This window comes from Scleropages formosus, chromosome 4 (assembly GCF_900964775.1).
Source record: "Scleropages formosus chromosome 4, fSclFor1.1, whole genome shotgun sequence".
NCBI lineage: Eukaryota > Metazoa > Chordata > Actinopteri > Osteoglossiformes > Osteoglossidae > Scleropages > Scleropages formosus.
The window spans coordinates 6,893,430-6,911,030 of NC_041809.1; the positions used below are offsets into that span (position 1 = coordinate 6,893,430).

The 17,601-nt window shown below is 41.4% G+C and overlaps 1 protein-coding gene across 2 annotated transcripts in view; it reads left to right on the forward strand.

Moving 5' to 3' along the window:
- The window catches only part of myom2b (myomesin 2b), a 36,241-nt gene that overhangs the window by 4,820 nt on the left and 13,820 nt on the right, over nt 1-17,601 (forward strand). Inside the window, exons 5-20 of one of the 2 annotated variants that reach the window (XM_029251204.1) lie at nt 1,249-1,341; nt 3,168-3,256; nt 3,965-4,015; nt 6,174-6,338; nt 7,873-8,034; nt 8,412-8,553; nt 8,926-9,125; nt 10,125-10,178; nt 11,110-11,240; nt 12,021-12,204; nt 12,986-13,160; nt 14,250-14,371; nt 15,126-15,313; nt 15,644-15,770; nt 16,592-16,770; nt 17,001-17,115. In XM_029251204.1, the coding sequence (XP_029107037.1) occupies nt 1,249-1,341; nt 3,168-3,256; nt 3,965-4,015; nt 6,174-6,338; nt 7,873-8,034; nt 8,412-8,553; nt 8,926-9,125; nt 10,125-10,178; nt 11,110-11,240; nt 12,021-12,204; nt 12,986-13,160; nt 14,250-14,371; nt 15,126-15,313; nt 15,644-15,770; nt 16,592-16,770; nt 17,001-17,115 (2,177 nt within the window). The remainder of the gene's footprint in view (nt 1-1,248; nt 1,342-3,167; nt 3,257-3,964; nt 4,016-6,173; nt 6,339-7,872; nt 8,035-8,411; nt 8,554-8,925; nt 9,126-10,124; nt 10,179-11,109; nt 11,241-12,020; nt 12,205-12,985; nt 13,161-14,249; nt 14,372-15,125; nt 15,314-15,643; nt 15,771-16,591; nt 16,771-17,000; nt 17,116-17,601) is intronic. The other variant, XM_018749310.2, reaches the window with a different exon arrangement.

Genomic DNA, 17,601 nt, shown 5'->3' on the forward strand with positions numbered 1-17,601 from the left:
CAGGTGTTTAATGAGAAATATGATATAAAACAGAATGGGTCCTGGTGACATGTTTTATGACAGATGATCACAGACGCAGGGTTTCGTCCCGCTCAGGTTGGTCAGGTGGCTGGGGGCTGGCATACAGGGCGGTGCATGGTCTCCCTTTGGGATGCCCCCATCTGCCTGACAGGTGACAACATTACACTTAAGGACTTCCAGGGTGAGCACTTTGGACATCCCGCTATTGCCATGACAACCCTACTCTTGAGCCACAATTTGACGGGAGGCACAATGTGGGTCACGCCACACAGAGGTGTGGATTACGACCGAGCAAAGTCTGTTAAAGTGATCTGTAAATTTATTATGATCCGGCAACCAGAAAAGAGATTACAAATTCACACAAAGATGTAACTGCGCAGTGCGAGTGCACGGCGGCGGTCGATAGGGACCGGGAACAAAGAATTAAACATTTCTAAACCTCCCACTGGAAAGTACTTACGAGCACACCTATTTTATTAATGAAAAATGTCAGCGCAGCTGGGTCATGAGTTGACTGATGTTGAAAGTAAACTTTAAATCCTCCACTGTGATTTTTCCAGTCATATTTGTCAACAGCAGCTGCACTGGCGAGTGGCTCAAAACTGTATTCAGTCGGGATAACCTTTCTACTAGTGAAATTTGTCATGTTCTGTATATGCTCTGGGTAACTTTCAGATGTTGAAATATGTCACATGCACTCCCAGTCAGGCTTTATGCACCTTCTGTGGGTAGAGAGCACAGTCACAAGTGCTGTCTTAGGCCCATTAGTCCTATAAGCACAGATTAAAAATAAAAAAGGAGACCCTTTGGCCCCCCATGAGTAAGAATGTGAGAAATGTTACTACTGTTTTCTTTAACACAAAAACCGTACACTAAAAAACCCCTCCAAGAACACAGATTCAATTGCAAGGACATCTGATCGATAGAAATTCCTGTAACGGACTGGCAGAGAGTTCTTTCAAATCTGATCTTAATGCCATGCCGCAGCATTCAAAGGGTTTTCGAGCACATTCCAAATTAAATGAAACCCAAAGCATAGATACCACATAATGATTATGTCTTGGACAGGTCAGACTGGATTACGTGGTTCCAGAATGAAATATTGATTTCGGAATTATGTATCAGATATGTAAGCGATGAAAAAATGGAGTAAAAGTACACATATATTTCTTTAGTGATTCAGCATCAACCCATTAAATTCCTGTTCCTGCTGGTGGATTTTTCAAGGTACAAGGACGATGTCATCATCGATACAGTAGGACAAGTGGGAAAGTATAAGGTCCAGAGCAACTACGGAGTCCACAGTCTGGAGATCCTCAGGTATGTTGTCCAGACCAGACACAAAAATCCTCCTTCGTTCTTCACCACGGACCAGTATTGCATTCTCAGCCGAATTGTCACGTGCGGTTTGGGCACAAATGACATGCGTTGGGTTTCGCATGGGAATCGTGACAAAATCCTTGCATTTCCTTTTTCTTTGTTAGCCCATGTGTCAGCAGTACATTCATTAGTCAAAGGAGAAGTGGCGCTGGTTGTGTGCCCTGCAGCAATGAGAGCTAAAATAACGTTATCGCGCTTGCTTCTGCACGCTTTTGTGTGTTGCCGTGTCTTGTTATGTCTGCGCTCTGCGTTGGAAAATCCGCCGTTAATGTTCACAGTTAGTCCCCCCGCAGGCGAATCCCTCTTACTGCAGTTTTGAACGTTAGCTGGGCACACAGTGGAGCTCTGTGAGCCGGGAAAGGTAGCAGCCTGACTGGCGAGATGAGCGTTTTACCAATTTAGTCCAGTGCGGACCCTTGGCCACGCCCCCCAGGCCCGGCCAGAGGACTCCTCAGCTGTTCTGTCCCTGCTGCTGAGGTCAGCGCCACTCGACGCCCGAATGCCCGACCTCAGAACACTAAACAATCACACAGCTGCTGTGACAGCCAGCAACACTGGCAGGAAACCACCTCCGAATCACGCCCAGCCGTCCTTTCCCCATTCCTGAAGACAAAAGACAATCCTCTTCTCTATAAGAGCCAGTCGCAGTGACGTTTGTGCTGGGTGGGGGGTGCAATGTACGCGACATAGGGTTGGCGTAACGCTGAACGCCACCTGCTCTAAAATAGTACGAGCTGGCTGAAGGTCACATGTCCTCCTGTATTTTCACCCTCCTCCCTCCTCGCTGCCCAAGATTTTTGACATTTGCGCCTAAGGTCTTCCTCTGCGGAACATGTCACCAATGCATGTCTTCTTATGCAACGTCCCAGCTCCATGTGAGCTCAAAGAATTGGATCGCAACCGACCTGAACGACAGTTTCCTTGGAAAGGTGTGTCCAATGTATAGGTCACGGGTGGCATGGCAGTCAAAGAGTCCTGTTCCTGCACTCTGCACCCTATATTTTCATTTTCACATATTCAGAGTAGAACCCTATGATGGAACTTATAACCTGAATAATACCTAAGTACTTCTAAGTATAAGTAGTTGAATTTTTTGATGTTTAAAAGGCATCACTTATAGCATAACCGGGATTTACATACATTTCGGTCTCCCCAAAAAATGTATTTATATTCATAAGGAGCACCTGCAGTGCAAAAACTAACACTGCCATTATGAGTTGATTCCATGAATACAAATGTGTTAAATGATATGCTAAAACGTGGATCGTTTTAAAATCAAGAAGCATAATATATTTAGCATCGCTGACAATCATGCTGTTGTGGATTGAAATCACTCTTACAATCATCCGTCTTTTAATATGAATCTGTAGTCATTTTAATATGAATAAACACCTATAATATATGTATTGGATAGGGAAACTCACACCTCCGGGCCTTTGGGTACAATTCTGGCTGCAGCTCTGTGTGTGGGTGAAGTTTTTGTGTTCATCACATGTTTGTGTGGATGGATGGATGGATGGAACCTAATGCAATAAAAACCTAACATGCAAAGTCACTTTGGAGTACAGTAGCCTATCAGCTAATTCAGTAATAAAAAATAATATATACGTATATATTTTTTTGAATTTTAACCGAGCAATTGTCCTGGTTAGTTCAGAGCCCATCCTGGAATCACCGCTTGTTTCACACCGTACAGGATGCCAGTGTATAATAATAATAATAATAATAATAATAATAATAATAATAATAATTTTATTCTTCTATAGGTGCTCCCCTGATGACACTGCTATGTACACAGCTGTGGCCACTAATGCACATGGCCAGGCCTCATCACAGGCCTCTGTGATCGTAAAAAGTAAGTTTGCTCTTAAGGTCACTGACAGTCCATAGTAAAAGTCCGATGGAGTACAGTGTTTGCTTGGTTACTATTGAGAGTTATAGCATAGATTTTAAAGAGATTTCACAATATTTATGTTATTTTACAAATTTCGCTCTAAACTTTTGATTGTAGGTGCTTGTTAAATTATTTGCTCTATGCTCTCTAACCATTTTTTGCCTGGATTTTTTTTCTTTTTTTTTTTACTGACTGGAAAACAGCATAGTGCTAAAACACTGTTTGTTCCAATTGTGTACTTTAAAGATCACACTTCTTATTAGTTCTGGCACAACCTGGTGTGACCTTTTAGAGAACATATCGCGTGTCATAACAAAAATACAGAACAAGGCATAATGAAGTACTTTCTGTGCACATAACAAGTGGCTTTACAGGTCTATGAATGATTTATATGTGTTTTTAGTGCTTTTTGGCAAATGTCATATGGACTACATTAGATAGTGCCAGGAAGTGTTTTTAACTGTTTGGCATATATGAGTGCACGGGCTCTCCGAAAGGCTACGCCACTTGAAGAACAAGCTGAAACATCTGTTTGTGTATCTGCTGCAGTCGAGCAGCACATCCACAAGGGTTCTCTCTTTGATGGATGCCCTGGCGCCCTTTGAGGATCGGGTGCGGGATGACAGGGAGCAGCAGAACTCACGCTGAACGCCTCTTTGTGTTCGACAGGATGCCGCGGGGAAGAGGAGTCCTGTCTCTACGCCTGGCTCCCTTATGAGTGTACGTGCACGTGGGCCCCATTTGTCCCACGGCAGCCTGAACAAAGCTCTGTGCTTGTGGGCCCTTTCAAGATAACGGCATCTTTCTGCTCTGCACTCAGTCTTATTCTTTATATGTTTCCTTGGTAAATTGCAGCCTGGGTAAAGATGCTGTATCTACTCCAAGATTTTAAGTACAGGTGGTCTTCTCTTTAAGTCACCTTCATCCTGAGCTGAGAATCCCCTTAACATGCATGAAAGGAACACTACAATAATAATATTTTTCATGAATTTCACACATTATTCATGCTTAGAATAATAATAATAATAACAACAGCACAGTATATGATTAACCAAATACAGGCAGTTCCTGAATTACGAACAAGTTCCGTGTCCTCAGTTTGTCTTGACGTAAGTCGGAACAGTTAGGTATGATGGGTGTCTAACGTCATTTGTCAACTGTTTGTCCTAGTATATAGTATATAGTGTGCCTTTCTGTGCATAAAAAAACATTAAAGAAACACTAAAACATCTTTAATATAACAATAATAATAATAATAATAATACAATGTAACTATGTAATGATAATAATATAATGAGATGTATGTCGATTAGAGAAAAACGTCTGTTAAATGAATAAATGTAAATATAATAATAATAATAAATGTAACTACAGTATTTCTAATAGAGAAAAACATAGAAAAAGATAATTATAAATGTTACTACTGTCATGATGAACAGAGGACATGGAAGAGGCTGGACCTAAGTCAGTTCAGGATTGTTTATTCAGAATCAAAGGACTAGACGTGTTCTTGTGGTTGAATTGGCAAGTGGTCGGTTGATCAGCGAACTAACAGAGGCGAGGCACAACAAAAATTAAAGCCAAACACAACAACATGAGACACTGTTAAGGGGAAAAGAAGGAAGTCTGGCCTACTTCGGGCCCACGCGCCCCACCCACTAGTTGACAAATCGCTGTAGACACGCAATGTTTTGATGTGCGTTGCAAAATAGCACCTGTTTATTTTTACAAACCATTCTATACACACACACACACACACACATTTTCTGAACTACTCATCCCATATGGGGTTGTGGGGAACCGGAGCCTAACCCGGCAACACAGGGCAGAAGGCTAGAGGGGGAGGGGACACACCCAGGACAGGACACCAGTCCGTCGCAAGGCACCCCAAGCGGGATTCGAACCCCAGACCCATGGGAGAGCAGGACCCGGTCCAACCCACTGCGCCACCGCGTCCCCCCATCCCTTCTATACAGTAACTCGAATTTTTAATATAATAGGCTTATGAACTTTTCATTTGATTGTTACTTAAAGGTGACAAAAAGGGGGGCTCGGTGGTGCAGCGGGCTTGGCCGGGTATTGCTCTCTGGTGGGTCTGGAGTTCCAATCCTGCTTGGAGTGCCTTGCGACGCTCTGGCGTCCCATCCTGGTTGTGTCCCCTCCCCATCCAGTCTTGTGTGCTGTGTTGCCGGGTGAGACTCTGGTTCGCCCCGATCCCACCTGGAGCAAGCGGTTTCAGAAAGTGTGTGGGTGACAGTGTGGGTGACTTCCAGTCAGTAAGAAGGTGGTTTGTAAGTACGGGTTGTACATAAGTCGAATGTTCGTAACTCGGGGACTGCCTATACAATACATGTAATTATTTATGAATACTGTAGTTAAGACTGTGCAGTATTCATTAATGAATAATTAACACACTTTTTTGAGGGCTGGTCATTTTAAATAAAAATAATGTCACGCTCCAAAATATAATAAGGTTAATAGCATGGCTGTTATATAAGTCGCACATGCCGTAACTCAAGAACCACCTGTATGTAGAAGTTCATGAACAATATTGTATTTCAATACTTGTTGGAGCTGGTGGGCAACATTATCGATATTTTCATTGCAGTATCTTCCAACAATGCTGTCTGAACTTATTTTAGCTTGAAGCATTTATTATCTGGGCTAATATGGTTACGGATTTAAATACTAGAAAACAAATTATTCAGCACATAACATTTTTTATTATTATTTAAAACTTTTCCATTTCGCTGTTCAATGTTTCTAAACCTTTTTGAGCTTTTATTTGTATGGATCTGTGAAAGTGCTGTCATTTCATGAAAGCGCTATTAAACAGGGGCTGTTACGAGCTCTAAAGGACGTAGTTTATTCCCCACAGTTTCCATGCTGCCGGAGATCAAGTACACTAAGATCGAAATCACCTTCCTGGAGACGTTCGATGTGAAGTTTAAGGCAGAAGGAGAAAGTGTTACCCTGACCTGCAAGATGATAATTAACCCAAACCTGGCCAACCTGCAACCTGAGGCCCTCTGGCTCCGCGACGGTAGGAGAGCTCTGCAGAACTCGTATCTAAATGGAGGCGAGCTAGATGGGGGTTTGCTTGTAGTGGAGTAAATAATTGGTGAGACAGGTAGTAGGTTCAACAGGGATGACATTCAAGGCCCCAAGTGGGTGTCTCAACAAATGAATTAACACGGTGTAACTCATTCTGATCCTTGGTTGCATCATGTTTCTTAGAGTATCAGGTGGCAAATACTGCAAGACTGGACTGTACCTATGACGTAGTAGGTGAACATGAGCTGAATTCATAGTGTAAATTACCATTTTTGGTTTTTGACATGGCCTTTTACACAACCGGGGTCAGTGGGAGCAGCAGGTGGCATAGTGGTTGGAGCTGTCGCTTGTATTTTGACGATCATGGTTTTGAATCCCTGCCCCCGCTGTAGTATCCTTGATCACTGTACTTACCAACATACAGTAAAACTTACCCAGCCATATCAATGGATGTACAACTCTATGCTGCTTGCAGTATAAACCTTATGTTGCAATTTGCTTTGGAGAGAGATGTCAGCTCTGCGAAGAATAACAGCTAATGTTACCTGTAATTCACCCAGCAGCAATACAAACCATCGAAGGGGGACTTAAATCTCTCTGTTGGTCATTTTATCACACTTTATAATTTTAAACACTTGTAGTTGCAGGTGAATCTCAAAGTGCCTGATTGTTTAGAATAATGTTTTAGTTTTATTTAAAACAGGACAGTATTACGAGTAAACGGTTTGTTTGGTTCTGGCTCGTCATTCCCTGACTTTAATTGATTAAAATACCGCTGGGGCGAAGGAACATGCGAGCAGGTTACAGCACTAATACTCACTAATTACACATAATTGCTAATTTGATATTGCCGGGGTTTCCTGAAGGGGTTCATGTGTTCGTTTGTCATCAGCATGAGACATCCCCACTGGAACGGAAGGTGTATTAAGTCCCTGAAGGCTAGAGCAAAGTGACTGGAGCGTCACTATGTATTTCCTTTACCCTCTTTGTGTGACAGGGCCCTGCTGGTAAACACTCCTGTGCTCTTTCTTTTGGGTAACGTGCTCTTGTTTTTGTTTAGACTAGCTTTCTCTCCCTTGGGGAGAACTTAATATGCTTTAACACCTCAAGAAATAGAAGTAAAAAAAAAAAGAGAATTTTCGTAAAACTGTCTTTACATTCCATAACATAAAGAATGCTGTAATAACTAACTGGAAAAGCCAAAGTATCTTAGCATTTGTTGCAAATTACTGCAGTCCCTGGTACTGTATTAATTATATTAAACTATTATACCATCCATTGATCCATCCACTCATCCATCACTAGGGTCAAGGCTGAGGGTGGTGCACCCTGGATGGGATATTCATTTGTACTGTACATAAATCGTAGTGATATTGTAGATGTGCGTTTATTGTGGCCTTTCGTTCATCGGTTGGTACTTTGCTGCCATCAACCGCTCCTCTCTTGTTGGAGATGGATATGCAGTATGGGATCCAGGGTCCAAGTCCACCCAGACATATTCCAATTCCCATTGTCTTTCTCAGATCACCTTCTGAAGGAATCTAAGTGGGCAAAGATGGAGTCGGGTGGCGGCATTGCCCGACTGACCCTACCCGAGCTCTACAAGGATGACGAAGGCCTCTACACCCTACGCATGGTGACAAAGGGGGGCACTGCCCAGCACAGTGCCTACGTCTTTGTGCAAGGTAGGTCTTAAGTGCCACACCATACCTCACACGTCCCTCTTACTCCACTTGTTGTTGCCTCATTTTTGCATCTGCATTTCGTACCTTTATTTTCATGTTTCAGTAGTGCAAACTCAATTTTATATGCAGACTTAACAAAAATACAAAAGGTTTGGACTTCTGTTCTAAATTATCACTAACAACTCAAAGCCTTCTCTACATCCGTGCCTGAATTTTGCCTGCACAGCAATAGGAATATTAACATAGCTATCATGTGCTGTATTTGATATACCGTTGCTGTCCATATGGCTTTCATAACTGTTGAGTATCATGTCACCCCCTGGCATTACATGGCACTGGACTGTGACAAGTCAGCACTTTGTGTCCCCCTGGTACAGATGGCCCCCCTCCAGTCCCCAAAGCCCCTGGTGCTCCCATGGACATCAAGATTCATGACGCCAACAGGGACTACGTCATCGTGTCCTGGAAGCCCCCTAACACCACCACAGAGGGGCCCATCATCGGTTACTTTGTGGACAGGTCAAATCCTCTTCCCTGGACCGTTGCTCTTTACTCCACATCAACTTTCCTTTAATATACCTTATAATTCATTGAGGGAAAAACATCATTTCACACTACAAGCCATAACTGCTTTAATATCAGCCAACTGAGAAATATTAAGTGGCAAACAGAACATAATTCCCAAAAAAATAGCAATCATGAATGTTCTTTACTGGCAAAACCTGAACACTAAAGTAGGAATATTAATTGGGTTGCCATGGTGACACATCCATTTCTATAGGAGCCCTTTTCACATGATTATCAGCGACCCAACAATGTTCACATTGAGTCTACAGCTGAACCTCACTTAAACATTCTTCTCCTCCTTCTCCTCCTCCTTCTGGCGGCCAGATGTGAAGTGGGAACTGAAAACTGGGTTCAGTGCAATGACTCTCCAATCAAGATCTGCAAATACCCCGTGTCTGGCTTGTTTGAGGGCCACTCCTATTACTTCCGCGTGCGAGCTGTAAACTCTCATGGAATCAGCAAGCCCTCTAAGATCTCCGAGCCCATTGCTGCCCTCGACCCAACTGAATTTGAAAGACTAAAAGGTGAAGATTTATTTTATTTTATTTTATTTTAATAATGGCAAAATGGCACTGGGCCACAACAACATAAGAGACAGAAATGGTACCATGAGAAGGACAAATACATCTATATACATAAAACAAGAAAGAAAGATTACACCTTTTCAAAGGTACAATCATGTAGCCCTGTCTAAGAAAGGTGTGCAGACATTCCAGAATTCCTTTAAAATGCCATGGAGATCAAATGTAATTTTTTTTGTGTAAGAAAGTTAAAAAACTTGGTCACTTAACGTATTTACAGAGGGAACTTCATGAGTGGACTGTAACAATGCTGGCACTCCATTGTGAATGCAGTCTTTGTCTGAAACCTCACCGTCCTTTTTCAATGTCAATGTTTCACAACTGATTGAAGGTTTTAACTAATTTGAAGCACCAAATGGATAAATTGTCTTATTTAGAAAGCATTTTAAAATATATTTTAGAAGCATATTCAATTGTTTGGGCTCTGGAGTTTGCTTGAGAATGTGCATCCTGTTTTTCAATTTAACTTAAAAGTTTATTTTTGCTTGGAGGAATTCAGACATCCTTCAGAAGTTTTAAAATGAACAAAGGTTTAATGAAGGTGAAGCAAAATTACAAATAAAAGTTCACCTTTGAAAGCCACCACTTGTTCTTTGCTGAGCAGTTATTGCTCCATTCAGTTACGACTAAAAAATGTTAAGAATAAACATATTGCCAGAAAACTGAAAAACTTTCACACCAGGAATTTTTTTTTTTTTTTGTGTACACAGCCAACGGGGATCTTTTCAGTCGCTGTGATACAGATCTGTGGAGGAATGTATTTCATTTGCTTTCATTTGTACATACTGTTCCCCAGAGCAGTATATTTATTTATTTACCCTTTTTCATTTTTTTTTTTTTTCTTTCATAGTGTTCCATAAGAAACCCCAGTACTGTAGCAAACCATTAAAACCAGCCATGACTCTGACCTGTCTTATTTTGGACTTTTTTTTGTTATAACAGCAATGAAGCTTGGTGGAAATCTTGATGTTGTGACTTTCCATGATGACCTTGAAGGTAGTGTATGCTTTTGATCATCACTACAGCTAAATGTGCTTGTATGTGTATGAATATATATATACATATATAATATATTATATATATATTATATATTATATTATTATATATAAAGAAATATAGAACTTCCACATCTCATTCAAAACACCCAGGTTCAAATCCCACCTCCTGCCGAAGTACTTCCCTTAAGTGCCATTAAAAACCCAGTTGTGTACATGGTGAAATCTTTGTAAATTGCTCAATATTGTAAGTCTTTTTTTGAGGAAAGTATTCACTAAAGACATAAATGTAAAATTTCATTAAAATGCTAAGATACAACTATAAGTTATGCACTGTTGTATTAGAAAAACGTAGATATTTAACTGGTCCACAACTGAGTTAGATCCAGAACTATTATTAGTTCAAAAAAAGCTTCTCAGTTTTGAATGCTCCACTTTGTGGTTTGAATTTTATGCCAAATACTAATTTCAGGAAACAACTCCTATTTCCCCCCTGCAGATGCTTTGGACATGTTTGGATGCCATTTATTCTATGTACATTGAAGCCTTACCAAATGTCACTCTTTTCATTTTTCTTAGCATGATTTTCTTTTTCAATAATTAGAAATCATTATGCATCCTATAATTAGGTCTCATCTGAGAGGTGCTGATTAGTTTTTGATGAGGATCACATCAGAGGCCTAACGTCCAACCATCTGTGGCACTTTCTCAAATCCAAATGAATGAATTTGCTGTTTGTCAGATTGTTACCGGTGTCTGTAGTGTCCTTCCCAGGCCGTGGACGTAACCTTCAGAAGTAGCTGCAAACAGATTTACAAACTTTTCTCCGCCATGGTTATCATGCATGAGACGAAGCTTTGCGTTAGATTCGTATCTGCATTATGCCATGGCCACCTCTCCTGCTCACCTCCCTTTCATGTCCTGCGCCCCAGCAGGTGAGGGCACAGCACCAGGAGCTCCTTCCCACGTCCACTCCTCAGAAACAGACCGAACATATGTGGTGCTCAGCTGGCAGCCACCTGATTACCGTGGACGGGCACCCATGTGGTACTACATTGAAAAGGTACTCTATCAATCACTCATCCCCTACACACTTCTCCGATTTTCATGGAAGCCTTAACTGCAACACACTTATAATATGCAATTCTATCCCATTTACAATATTTATAAGAAATATTAATTTTATAATTACATAAGTATAGTTCCAATGTGTAATTATACTGTTATATCGACACACAAGTACACTGACTATTAAAAAAATGCATAAATCAGAATATATTAGAACTAAATTATAATCTTTTTTTGATTGCAAAATGCAAATAAGAAGATGGCCTCAGACACGTGGTAAGAAATGTGACACTTCCAGTCCGTTGCATGCCTTTAAGAGGCCAATATTTTCTGTGTTTTGCACAGCTGACCACTTCTCCTGTAAAGTTAACGGGTTTGTGTACTTCAGTCAGATGGCACATTGTTCAACCGGAAGAAAACACTCCTGGTCTTGCCCTTCCAGGACTTGTTTAAGAATAACTGGGAACAAGAAGAAGTCTTGAATTGCTTGCAGGAGGGTTTGATGAGAATTTTCAAAAGCTGACACCCACACATTTCATAAAAGGAATTGACACATTATATACAAGGTCAGAGTGCCTTAACCATATCCTGAGCTTAACTGTACAGCTTACCGTTGTTAGATGGGGTCTTTTAAAGGTAGTTCCACCTACGCCTACAGGCTGGCAATCTTAACAAGCTGCCCTTTGTATTTTTACCTGATGCACCTCCACGCGTTACACCTCCTCATGCTGTGCTCCTCGTAGACAGTGCGTTAATGAAGTCTGCTCCCTCCCAGTGTCTGGTGGACAGCGGTTCTTGGCAGCGAGTGAACACCCAGGTGCCCGTGAGGTCCCCACGCTACGCAGTTTTCGACCTGGCTGAGGGAAAGGAGTACCAGTTTCGCGTGCTGTCAGCCAACATCTATGGCACCAGCGAGCCGTCCAAACCCACCGGACCCATCAAAACCCAGGAGCTTCGTGGTAAAAATACATATATACCAGCATAGCCTTTTTTTATATCCAGTATAAAGACGGTGCTTACTAACAACAAAGCACAATTCCTCTATTGTAAACATTTACAGACATACAATGAATTTGTTATTGTCTTGCAGATGCTACGCAACAAAGTCCCAGGCTACCATAGAGACCTGAATATGTTCAGTGGTGAAACCATTTACTTTTAATATAATTACAGGCTCAAAAACACATTAAATGTATTTCACAGTCTACAGATTAAGATGAAGACAAAAGTGATCTTATAATTGTAGTTAAATCTCTTCACTCTTTTAAATTGTATTGAATTAGCCCAGTGTGCTTCTGTTACGCCTAAAGTTAGCATGAAAATTGATGTCCGCGTTCTAATGTAATTGGTAAAAAAAAAAAAAACAGAGGAAAAGGGACTAGAAGGAACGCATTTATTATTTTTTTTTCCTTTGTGCCTGTCATGTAATTTTAACTTTTGTTTGAGTCAGAGTGAAGGCAGAGGGAAACCTTTCCTGTTGCAATCAGCGTGTTGTTGTGGGCATAGGCTGAAATAAGATCAGGACTTATTTGTCAAATTTCCCTTGGAGGAAATTTCCTTGGAGAAACTAAACAGCTTAATTGACTGAACAGCTTCTCGGTTGTTCAGGAGTTTAAAATGATGAGCTGTAACATTTTTGCTTCATGCTCGTCTTACAGATTTTTAAATTTGAACTATATATATATATATATATAATATATCAGTCAGTGTAGACTTGTAACTCTGCTTTGTGTCCAAAAGGTGTTCCCTCGGCGCCTGGTCAGGTGGTTTCCACTAGAGACACAAAAACGTCCGTTCTTGTGCAATGGGCTCCACCTAAAGTCCCCAACAACCTCATTGGCTACTACATCGACTCCTGTGTAAAGGGCACAAATGACTGGGTCTCCTGCAATCACAAGCCGAACAAGGACACCAGGTGTGGTATAACCACCGCAACAGCGTGGTAACTCTGGAATCCAGCACTGGGCAACGAATCCAACACAGCATCCAACCTTGCAGTTTCATTACACTTTCTCCAAAACGACTTACAATGTTAAGTTACTTACAGTTGTTTACCCGTTTATACAGTTGGGTAGTTTTACTGGAGCAATTTTATCGTAAGTACCTTGATCAAGGGTACTACATCTAGAGGTGGGATTTAAACCGGCAACCTTTGGGCAAAGGCAGCAACTCTAACTGCTACGTTACCAGTTGCCCGGCTTGTCTCACGTTTCATAGCCTTGGCATCTCTAAAGGGATAGAGTTAAACAGTATGAGGCCAACACTGTAATTACAGCAAAGGTGTAAACTGTGGTTAACTGTGATGAATGTGTTACTGTGTGACCTCCCTGAAACCACAGCACCATTTGTTCTGACTTCACTGGAAATACATAATACATAGCTCAGTGATTCCCAAGCTTTTTTGGTGGGGGCATTTAATACGATCTCGTTCTGACCTGGCAGCCCTGAACACCGGTATATTCAATATTAACAAACAACAATGTTCATACATTGTGTTTATTTGTATAGTTTTATTACATACCAGCACATAATGAGTTTCAAAGAGTTTTTGAATGGACAAAATAAAAAGAACTAATTTATATGAAAATTAGACTTTATTACACAAAGACTTTCTCATTGGCTACCACGGTTTTGCTTCATTTTGCTGGTGAGATCCTGTAAGTTTGGAAAAATTACCATGCTATCTCTAATATTGCTTCCAGATAAGAAAGCTACTTACAAGAGGCTCCTTGCTGGTCTGCTTGATGCCTGTGTGCTGGATGTGAATGCACTCAATGATTACATTAAGTGTACTATATATGGGTTCTTTATAATTAATAATTATTCTACTTTAATTACTATCTCAATAATTGTTCATACTGTACTTGTGAGGTAACCCCTTACTGTAACACTGTAATATTTCTTTTTTGAGACCTTCCCATGACCCTCATTTGGGCCTTGACCTTCGGTTTGAGATCTGTTGATGTAACCAGTCTTTCGAGTCTAATGTATCTTTCTGTTGTAGGTTTGTGGTTCACGGACTGAAGACGGGGGAGACTTACGTGTTCCGTGTGCAGGCCATCAACGAGATAGGGCTGAGCGACGAGTCCCAGGAGTCTTCGCCCCTGTCCGTACAGGCTGCTCTCGGTAAGCGCTCAGAACTCATCTCTGCTGGAGCAAATCGCAATTTTTCTAACAAAGCAACCATGCGTGAGGCTCTGCAGCCTGTGTAATCGGTCACCTCACCCGCGTGCTCTGCACAGGACTTGATGGATGTGATAAAATCTGCCGCTACCCGTGGTATTCTCCACTGATCCACTGTTTGTTTCCCCTGTGACCATTTGGTAAAGGCTATGCCTTCAAGTATTTTCATAAAGGTGGAAATAGATACACTTTGGAAGAATTATACTTTCCATAAAGGAAAGAAGAGCACTCTTCATCTTGGCTGTATGATGCACTTGTCATCAAACACACTTTAGTTATCTTGTATGACATATGGCAGTTTATTGACTTCACATGTCACCTTACTGAATGCCTCAAGGAACGTGCATATGGGGACACAGAGGAGGTCAAGGGTTTAAATATCTTATGCTACCTGATGCTGACACCTGATTGTTTGGGCAAAGCAGGTAAAGTAGGCTTTAGAGGCTTCATCTTGAAATCAAGGAACCTACCATGAATGTACAGTAAAATCGACACAGCTGTGTGAATGAGAAAATAATTTTAAGTAACATAGTTAACAAAAATGTAACATTAACAAGCCTATGAGTGAAAGAAAATCTAAATTTAATATTTGCCGTATTCCAATTGTGACTATAAATCAAGAGGCACACCTGCAGGTGTGGCGCAAGTGCAGTCAGTTGTGCTAGCGCCCACCGATGCCCCCCCATCTGCATTGCAGAAAAGCCTTCAGCCCCCTACAACATCGCATTGTTGCACTGTGATGGCACCTCCATGATTCTCAGCTGGAAGCCACCCAAGCGTTCTGGGGGAGCTGAGGTCACCGACTACTATATTGACAAGCGTGAGGTGTCCCATCATCACTGGAGAGAGGTCAACATCAAGCCTACAAAGGAAAGACTTTTCAAGGTACTTTTACCTGATGAGTAACAGAACATTGTGTGGAACGCTGTGGAAGAAGAATGCGTGCTGAATTCAAAGACCATTAGGGTAAGAAATTAGATAGATAGATAGATAGATAGATAGATAGATAGATAGATAGATAGATAGATAGATAGATAGAAGTGCCGGAATTAGTCTTGTGCCATCCTACTATGTGAAGAGATGTTCACTACACTTTCTTACCTTTTTGCAGTGTGCTAAGAAGATTAGAGGTTTAAGGGTGAAACTGATAAGACATTAGTCTTGAGGTTAAACTGTTGCGGCTTTGTTGCTCCACTCCCTCCTCTGTGGACACAGGTGGAGAATCTGAAGAGCGGTGCCCTGTATGAGTTCAGGGTTCACGGGGCCAGTCTCGCTGGAGTCGGGGCACCATCTGAGATCAGCAAACCCTTCCTCTGTGATGCCTGGAACATGCCGGAACCAGGTAAAGTATGCCACTGGGCACTGGGATATACTTGATCAGTAAGCAACATTCTGAAAACTGAAGAGAATGAGCCTCAATAAATAAATGAAGAAAATTTTAAAACAAAGTCATAATTTTCTTTGGACAGCTTCACCTATTAAGCAACTGACTCACAAATGATATGACTGTTGATTAAAAAGTTTTGAAGTTAAGCTTGTTATTCTGTATCTGAAGGTTCGTTGTGGTTGGAGACCTTTTCATTTTCAAATGCACCTTCATTCAAACTTTTGTACAGTTCTGGCAGCCCTGCACAAATTTTGTAAAAGGCATGCATCATTAAATTTTTACATTTTCTTTAAGGCAAGAGCAGTTGGTTTTTCCACCTCTTTATCAGATGTAAATTTCCTTCCCAGAAAAATTTTTGCCACAAATCACACTATGACAGCATTTCAAAAATCTCTTGCCCTTTTTCTATGAACTCCAGACCAAATTCAATCGCACATCTTTGTCACTTGGTTGAAGAAACATCACTTGCGGCCACCATCGCGAAGTGGAGGTTAAACTGTTGGGCGTGACAATTCAAGGACTAAACAGAAACCAGCCCTACTACTGATATACGATCACAAAGCCTTGACATTAACTTCTCACTATCACACAGCCGAAAGCCTGCACACACACACAAACACACACAACACTCATGTTTTGCACATTCTAATAAACACGTTTTCAAATTTAACAGCACCGATACACCTTAAACCTGCTGTAAAATGTTCATTTCCTTTGAAAAAAGTCTGCGCTCAGATGTTCAGTTACGGGTCAAATGGCATGTTAATGACACACAGGCCCAGCGTATGACTTGAGCTCCTGTGAGGTGAGGAACGATTCTGTGGTCATTGAATGGAAGCCCCCCGTGTACACGGGCCACAGTCCTGTCACCGGCTACTTTGTGGAAAAGTGCAAGAAGGGCTCGGACCAATGGAGCGCTGTAAATGAGACGGCCGTCAGCCACTGTTACCTGAAGGTATGAATTTCCAAAAGATTGTTCTGCGAATATGAAAAATTGCTGGGTGAAGGTGGCTGAACTGCTTAAGCCACCGTTGTGTCATGTCAACCTCCCAGATGCAGATTTATGAACATTCAATTACCACTGTGGTTTTTTTTTTTGACATGCAAGTGCTTCCAGTGCAGAAATGTCTGTGTCTGTGTGTGTGTGTGTGTGTGTGTGTGTGTGTGTGTGTGTGATATTTCTAGGTCTGTCAATTGGAAGAAGGTCAATCCTATGTCTTCAGGGTGCGTGCACAGAATGCACATGGTGTCGGCAAGCCTTCCACCTCCTCAGACTCTGCGTGCATAAAGGCGTTGCCAGGTACTGACAAACAAAACCATGGCGACTGTTTCAGCCGCTTTGCATTGTGGGACACTTTTCAGTACTTAGCACGCAATGAACAAGTGTTTTGTATAATATCTGGAAAACTGTTGAACAAATCAGACACACCAACATTTTTACTGTTGAGATCACCCACTTAACTGTCACAGACAAGGTATTTAGTGAAATAGCACTGAACTTTTGTAAAAAAGCATAAAATATAAACCTACTATGATTTCAGTGACCTTGGCGAACCTTGGAGAGGATATTTACTTATGAATTTCCAGTTTCATTTGGGGCTGATTCAAAATGTTTTGCCTAGTTCTACTTTTCTGCAAAGTGACACCAATCATAGCAGAATGAACAGATTTGTCATTTGACCGGATGCTCCCAACAACAGATAAAGATAATTGTTCTGTTTCTATACAATGACGGCCAAGAAGATCAAAAACCCCGCTGAGCTCTGAAAAAAAGGAAAACTGACTG